At 45.2% G+C, this 8,688-nt stretch overlaps 1 protein-coding gene across 1 annotated transcript in view; it reads right to left on the reverse strand.

Annotated features, from left to right (window-relative positions):
* The window catches only part of LOC108796416 (solute carrier family 23 member 1-like), a 26,564-nt gene extending 22,756 nt beyond the window's left edge, over nucleotides 1–3,808 (reverse strand). The window contains exons 1-2 of the mRNA XM_018567889.1: nucleotides 3,713–3,808; nucleotides 117–281 (exon numbers count right to left, since the gene is read on the reverse strand). Coding sequence (XP_018423391.1) covers nucleotides 117–281; nucleotides 3,713–3,754 — 207 coding nt within the window. The 5' untranslated portion in view covers nucleotides 3,755–3,808. The remainder of the gene's footprint in view (nucleotides 1–116; nucleotides 282–3,712) is intronic.
* Nucleotides 3,809–8,688: the final 4,880 nt, after the last annotated feature.

The raw sequence follows: 8,688 nt of genomic DNA on the forward strand, positions 1-8,688 counted from the left end.
GGGGGGCATTAGAGTTTAAACTTCTATGGTGCAGAGATCGCCGGTGGGGGCGGCTACAGTGAAACCCGCTCCCGCCCAGGGCCCTTTATTCCTTAGGTCCGCCACTGCTCCTATACCTGGACACCAAGAAAGATGCACAAGTACCACGGCGGCACGTCTGTCACCGAGTACGCTATTTTGTTCCGCTCATTATCGTCAGGACTGATCTTCTTGCTCTCCTTCTCTTCGGGGTCTTTGGTGTTAAAGGAAGACATGATGTTGTAGTGGTTGACATCTTCAATCTGCCAAGGAGAGCAGATTAGAGGTCAGAGGACTTCAATCGGTGATAACATTACATTTTATCTTTATTCAAACCAATAAAAGTTCAGAATACTTAGCAGCTGATTAGATTTGTCCATCTGGGTCACCATCCAGATGGCATGAATGCACATTGCACCAATCATGAGGCCATGACACAGGACTTCCAGTTCTAGATCATTTTCAATCAACATGTATACTTAAATTAAAGGACGTGCATCTAAAGCCAAAATCTTTTGTTTTAATTTTTGATAGAGTGGGGAAGGCGGAGAACCCTCGTCAGGCCATCTGTGTCCCTTTGGAGAGATTTCTCTTCACTTTCGGCTGTAGGCTCTCAACAGGAGGGAAGAGAAAATCCCTCCAAAGTGAGGGAAAACCCCCTTAAACATTTGTCATCTAACAGATGTCCCCAGAATATTCTTCCTTGCCTCTTGTTTGCAGCGACATAACTATATCCATAGCAGCCCACCCTACTGCTATGGGGCCCGAGGGTGGAAAGGGTCTAAATTCCAGAAGAGCTGACCACAGATGCACTGGACCGGTGCTTTGGAAATATGCCGCTGCTAGTCAAAGATGTCCTTTTTATTTCCCCATCTGTAAGTAAATGCATTACCTCCTGAGCTTCTGGTTATGCTGGCCAGCCCTTGGATATTAGCCCCGTATGCCTAAAGCTGGCCATACACGGCTCCAATTCACAGGAATCATTTGAATTTCAAGCAATAGGTGGTCATGTCGATACCACCCGGCTCAACATACATCAATTGAAAAATTGTCAGCCAAACAGTGACTGCAGCCAATCAGCTTTGGAAGCCGGCTTTCTACATGCTTTACCCGTCAGGGAGAGATTTGTCCATCTATGCCAGGGGTGCCCATTAGGTAGATCGTGATCTACCAGTAGCTCTCAAAGCTGATGCTGGTAGATCACGAAGGGTGTGAATGGCGGCCCCTTTATTCCATTTTGGTATATTTATTTAGCTGTGCACACATGATTACCTATTATCCTGAGTCAAAGAATATTAGTTTACTCAGCCTGTTGCAAAATACAGCAAGGTGAGCCAAGAGAGAGAGCCATGAAAGAGAGAGAGAGCCATGAAAGAGAGAGAGAGCCATGAAAGAGAGAGAGAGCCATGAAAGAGAGAGAGAGCCATGAGAGAGAGCCATGAGAGAGAGAGCCATGAGAGAGAGAGAGACAGGGGAGAGGAGAGACAGCCAGGGGAGAGAGCAAGGAGAGACAGCCAGGGGAGAGGAGAGACAGCCAGGGGAGAGATCAAGGAGAGACAGCCAGGAGAGACAGCCAGGGGAGAGAGCAAGGAGAGACAGCCAGGAGAGAGGAGAGACAGCCAGGGGAGAGAGCAAGGAGAGACAGCCAGGGGAGAGGAGAGACAGCCAGGGGAAAGAGCAAGGAGAGACAGCCAGGAGAGAAAACGAGGAATGACAGCCAGGACAGAGAGAAGAGACAGCCAGGGGAAAGAGCAAGGACAGCCAGGAGAGAGGACAGCCAGGGGAAAGAGCAAGGAGAGACAGCCAGGAGAGAAAACGAGGAATGACAGCCAGGACAGAGAGGAGAGACAGCCAGGATGATGAGCCAGGAGAGAGAGGGAGTTTTTTTTTTTCCGTTGGTAGATCTCATGTAGCTCGTCATTTGAAAAGTAGATCTTAACACAAAAATTGTGGGCACCCCTGCTCTATGCTGTTTAGCTTGGATGGGGAAATTGGGTGATTTCTCTCATTCAGTCCAGAAATCTTTACGTGTATGGTACACCTAACGTGGTATTCTTGGGACTGAAATATCTCAGAGTGGCCTCTCAGCTACAAAAGTGATGACATTTGAGGTTTATTTGTTTTTAAAAAGTGATATCAAAAGTTAAAAAAGGTTTTAAGCCATTTCAACTTTTGATTAAATCACTTACAGTGGATGCTGCTCCTTCATGTTTAAAATGTTTCCGTTCCTTGCAAAATTAGCAGACCTGCTGAACACTGGTCCCGATACCCCGTTTTAGGGTAACTCCTTTCCCTTGCAGGATCCTATGGAGCAACCCTTGTGTGCGCTAGTAAGCTGTGTGTGTCTCCAAAAACACAGCAAGGGAAAGTCACTCCCTTGCTGCGTTTAGCATCTTTCAGAAGACATTTAGCAATATGTGATAGTCTGCTGTGCTGTGTATTGTAGACACTTGATAGATTTCTTATGAATCTTGCCTAATGTTCTTTACACTTCCAGTTGCAAGCTAAATTTTTTTTTTTTAAAGTCTGCATGCTCAGCTTACTATGATGGGCACCCTAAAAGTCAGCGCTCCCCGTTTCAGGCTGTACATGGTTATGGGCAGCCACATATGTACATGTTCACAGCTAGCCCCTCTTACAAAACTTTTCCAATTCTACTACATTAGTGAAAATTCAGCCATAAGAGCAGATCCAGAAAGTCTAACATGTCATTAACAGCAAGTGTTCTCATGTCACTACTACATAATAGATCTCTGGAGCAAACTGAGGCTGCATTCATGCTATGAAAAGGCTCCGTGTTAGGAAGCATGTTTTTTTAAAACTTTTATTGAGGTTAAAAAAAAGAATCTATAACACAGTAAAACCTACAGTGAAAAGAAATAAGAATAGGAAGTACAATTACTGTTTTAAAACTTTCAGACTAAGACTGGTGATAAGAGAACTAGTCTGGGTTCGGTTTGCTTGGATGTTCTCCGAACCCACACCGGGGCCATCTGAGCCCTAGCAACCAGTGACACTGTGCAACCCGCATCGATCATTAGGATGCTAGCAGGTGCACCATAGCAACCAATGACGCTCTGGAGTGACTGGCATCTTAGCAACCATGGACAATGTGCGACCCACATGGAGTCATTGGTTGACTGGTGGCTGAGCGTTATTGTTTGCTAAGACCCAGAAGAGACATAGGTTGGCTTGGTGCACCCCTGCCTGCATTCTACCACCCAATTATGCCGTGTGGCTCAGCCACCAGTTAACCAATGACACTGTGCAGGCCATGCAGCATTATTAGTTTCTAGGACACAGATGGAGGCAAACTGGCTAAATTGTTTGCCTGTTTGTCGAGCTGCTAAGACTAGGGATGAGCTTTCGGTTTAGGTTGACCAGAAGTTCATTGGTTGTTATGGTGTGCCCATCTTCACCCTTGCAACCAACGACACTGTGAACAGCACTGGCCACAGAGCTGGTGCACTGGCATGCAATATGTATTTTAGTGCATATTGACATGCATGTGGGCAGCATGCATTTTAGCACAGGTGTGAATAGGATCTCAAAGCAAGGGCTCAGCAGTGGTATCCAAGATGTTTTCTCAGCACTGATTTCTTCGAATGCCCACAAATTACACACTCAACAAAAAAAATGCACAACAACAAAAACTTCCAAATACTCAGAATTATCTACTATGATAAGTTCTGACCTCAAAGGTGGGGTTGTCCAGACCATTGATGTCTTTCTCCATCTCGCTGCAGGTCCAGGTGATAGTGGTGGCTTCCTGTGTGAAGGGCTGATCTATCTGCCCATTGTCAGGTGAACCCCTCCCAGATTAATCCCTTCTGTGCTATGTGTGTCTGCCTCCGATTACCTAACACCAGTCAATGAGTAATAGAGAAAAGAAACGAATTGTGAAGGATAGGGATGAGTAAAGAGGAATAATGTCACCAGCACACCGTTTTTGTAAATCAATGATCCATTTTAATGGCACATTGCCATCCAATACAAGCGCTTTCGGGGCCACAGGGTGTCCCCTTCATCAGGCTCAGAATAGGGATGAGTGTCACACTCTGGAATGCGTTATGCTCAATGCATCGCAGAGACATACATTGTTATTCCCTTTAATGCTGTGATCTGATCCGTTATAAAATAACTCTGCACGGACTTGGCATGTCTACAGCCACAAAACTTGTTCTTAGGAGTGTTTTTTGTGATAGTGCGGCGCCTGATTCACTCCTGACATTGGTTAGGCTGACCATAAACTATGCAATCTGATGGTAGAATATCCATACAATTTACTTTACATTCAGCAAAACTATGTAATATGAAGACAGCCCTGAACAATCCATTCACTTTGTATCCAGTCAGGCAGGTCCTTCCAATACATACCTGTTGCTAGAGCTAAAGCAGATTGTACAATCATAATTTATAGTGTATGGCTGCTTTGAAGTTGGGTCACACTATTTGATTTTTTTTTTGTTCAGCTTTCAGGCTGAATGGAAAAAAGTTAACAAATTCCTCCATCTATGCTAATGCTGGATGGAGGAATCTCCCAATGCAACTATTATAGTATGACAGTCAGCCCCACTGGCTATCAAAGTACTTGATCAGTGCCTGCACCTAACTGGATACAGGTGCTGTTCGGGCGACACGTTTCCATCTGACTCCTTCAATATTCAAGGATGTCGGGCTGGAGCCAGCCACTGAGCGAATTTTGGTCAGTTTATTAAAGTAGGGTATTCACACTTGGAATTTTTAACAAATTACATTCATTTTGGAACGTTTGTTCAACCTTCAAATCGCTGATGGGGTCAATCAGTGATGAACAAATTTGAAAAGGAGCATGTTGGAATTTTTTTTGTGATGGAACGAAATTCTAACAGTGGATGCGATTTTTATTCGGGGAACTCCATTCATTCCAAAATCAAATGTTAAATGAAAACGAAAATCAAACAAAATTTCAAACAGCAATCGCCAAGTCCCTGATGGTGTTATTATCAACCGTTCCTACAAAAGTTTGTTCAAGTCTACCTGTGTACACTCCACTTTACAATCATCTGCATTTGCTCTGTGTACACCCAGTTTAAGAGAAGAGGGGTCAGGACAATATGCCTCGTGTGTCCATGTGTTGTGTTTTCTTCCTCATCACTGCAGAACACAGCGGTAATAATGTGGGCAGGGGGTTGAGACCACAGTATGTGGCGTCCTGGACATGTAGAACGCTGAAAAGTCTGATGGAAGCTGCAGTGTTGGATTCAGGTGAAGGAAGGAGGCACGGGCTGTTGGAGAGGTGAGTATATAATCTCTTCTATTGCATTGATCTGCTTGGTCAAGGACAGCCAAGGTTCAAGGGTTGATTCACATCAGGAAGCCATGCCGGAAATGCCAGCACTGTTGTTGGGGCTGCACTGGAAAAGGTGACCAGTGTAGCCCCAACGCATCTAGTGTAAATCAGCCCTTGAGGAAATGTGTACTGAAGTAATTCATCCAGAACAAGTATGAAGCTCAGCATTTGGTGTGAACTGAGCCCATCTGAAGCAAGGAAAATTGCCTTGCCCTGCATTGCGGCTGTACTGGAAAAAACAGCCAATGTGGCCCCAATGCATGGGGTGTAAATGGACCCTTATAGTTGGCCTAGCACTGCAATAATAGGGCATGTGTCAGGGTAATTAGATCACATTGCTATTTGAAGTAAAAAAAAAAAAAAAGTTTATTGTATGCACTTAGACCATGTGTGGGTGACTTGCAACGAGATAAAACGAACAATAGAAATAATGACTGCTGCCATGTGCACAGATTTACGCATAATTAGGGTGAATATTTACCCAATGTATTACCTAATCATATGCAGGTGAAATAAGGAATTTCCTTTTTACAGGAATGCGTTTGTACACATTTTTCATTTGTTTTCAGGCTTGATCATTATTGTTTTAGGACCCATTCACACCACATCCAGATTACCACCAGACCAGAATGTTTCCGGACGCAAAATGCATCCCAATGTATCCCTATACTATTCCTGGCCTCTGTTCCCACCAGCGCAATCCGTTCCGGACCAGACCAGGAAAATGCTGCTTGTCCTATTTTGTCTGGTCTGGAATGCACAGCAACACATCAAAAACGCATGGACCGCACCTGTAAGACGATTTTAAGCTACAAAAAAAATGAAAATTCCAATCGTGGTAAAAACGTGGCAAAAACGCAATGCACTATGTTCCAGATGTGGTCCGGAAAATGGTATGAACCTGCCCGCAGTTCCAGTGCATTCCAGACCAGACAAAATAAGACATGCAGTATTTTTCTGGTCTGGTCTGATCTGATCTGGAACGGGCTGCGCTGGTGTGAACAGAGGCCAGGAATAGCATAGGGATACATTGGGATGCATTTTGGGTCCGGAAACAATCTGGTCTGGTCTGGAGATGATCTGGATGTGGTGTGAATGGGCCCTGAGCCAATGGAAAGCTAGTCACCAGGAGGAGTAGGAGAGGACTATCAGGCATTTTTCAGGTGATCCTACTGAAGTCTGTTTGGGCCAAAAATGTGCAATCACATCCCATTGTGGATGGCACTCCTTGGCAGATTTACGTTTTATGCAGTAACACGCCTGGCAGTAAAAAAAACCAAACAAACCAAAGTTCATGCATCTTTTTTTTTCTTTTCAAGACGCAGCACCACAATGCATGTTATTGTGGTACTGTGCATTGCAGCCCTACAGCGTTGGGGTGTCATTTAGAATGAATGGCAATGCAATAGCGCATCTAGCGTGTCTTGCACTGTGCTGTGCAATAGTGTGCACTAAACACATGAGCACTGTGCCTTTCACTCAAGGCCCTCAGCGTGTGGGGGAGGTATTCACTGTGTGCCGGCAGTGGGAGGAAATGCCTTGCATCCCATACCAGACCCTTTTGCTATAATAAACATAGGGCTCTGGTTGGGGGGGACTGCTGGGTCTCTCCCACAGCTCTGCTTAAGCTGTGGGAGAATCCCAGCTCCATTGAACTTTAATGGCATCCCAGTCTTAGTCCGTAGAGTTCAATATTGAGTTGGCCCGCCCTTTGCAGCAATAACACCTTCAACTCTTCTGGGAAAGCATCCACAAGGTTTAGGAGTGTGTCTATGGGAATGTTTGACCATTTGTGAGGTCAGGTACTCATGTTGGACGAGAAGGCCGGGCTCGCAGTCTCCGCTCTAATTCATCCTAAAGGTGTTCTATCGGGTTGAGGTCAGGACTCTGTGCAGGCCAGTCAAGTTCCTCCACCCAAAACTCGCTCATCCATGTCTTTATGGACCTTGCTTTGTGCACTGGTACACAGTCATGTTGGAACAGGAAGGGGCCATCCCCAAACTGTTCCCACAAAGTTGGGAGCATGAAATTGTCCAAAATGTCTTGGTATGCTGATACCTTAAGAGTTCCCTTCACTGGCAGTAAGGGGCCAAGCCCAACCCCTGAAAGACAAACCCCCCACCACCATAATCCCCCCTCCACCAAACTTTACACTTAGCACAATGCAGTCAGGCAAGTACCATTCCCCTGACAACCGCCAAACCCAGACACATCCATCAGATTGCCAGACAGAGAAGCGTGATTCGTCACTCCAGAGAACACGCCTCCACTTCTCCAGAGTCCAGTGGCGGCGTGCTTTACACCACGGCATTCCACGCTTTGCATTGCACTTGGTGATGTAAGGCTTGGATGCAGCTGCTCGGCCATGGAAACCCATTCCATGAAGCTCTCTACGCACTGTTGTTGTGCGAATCTGAAGGCCACACAAAGTTTGGAGGTCTGTAGCTATTGACTCTGCAGACAGTTGGCGACTTCTGCACACTGTGCGCTTCAGCATGCGCTGACCCCGCTCTGTCATTTTACGTGGCCTACCACTTTGTGGCTGAGTTGCTGTTGTTCCCAGTTGCTTCCACTTTGTTATAATACCACTAACAGGTGACCGTGGAATATTTAGTAGCAAGGACATTTCACTGAACACCTAAATCCAATGATTTGGAGGGGTGTCCCAATACCTTTGGCAATATATTGTGCATATATATTTTTTCCAGCGCGGTTTTTCATGGTATTCACTATCTGAACAAGTAGTGTCAAGTTGTGGGGTGGCCCGCTAGTCAGTCTTACAAAATTGAGGTTATGTGAACATTATTGGGAATCTGTCACTTATATTGTCTCTCCCTTATGATAATAAAAGAATTGTTACTTTCAAGGCAGACAAGCGGTGACACCTCAGACACTCTGCAGAATATCCCTCTTTATTATTACAATAACACCGACATTGGACACCTCTGATGGCTGAGGGACAACAATCACTCTTTATATGGCACATAAACCATACAGGATACAAAAACAATCCTGGCATACAGAACTGGCCAGGCAACATTTTTGTTAATAAACAACAAGTTGCCCATCCCATTAAAAAATAAATGTGTTTTCAGACAAAGCGCCCTTATACTTTGATGGAGACCTTGGAATGCCCACTTCTCCATCAAAGCATTTTAATATTTGCATAACTCCGTCCCAAATCCAGCCCACTGCTTGCACCAGGGATAAGGGGGTCTTGAGGAGAGTACTGTGATGTTTTCATGAAGCTATGTATAGCACCCTACTGGGTCCTCCCCACCAGCTATGATCTACCTGCATTGCATAGACAAGCAAAGAGACCCAGATTACAAAAAACA

The sequence above is a fragment of the Nanorana parkeri genome, unplaced genomic scaffold, assembly GCF_000935625.1.
Source record: "Nanorana parkeri isolate BGI_ZX_2015 unplaced genomic scaffold, ASM93562v1 scaffold1111, whole genome shotgun sequence".
NCBI classification, from domain to species: domain Eukaryota; kingdom Metazoa; phylum Chordata; class Amphibia; order Anura; family Dicroglossidae; genus Nanorana; species Nanorana parkeri.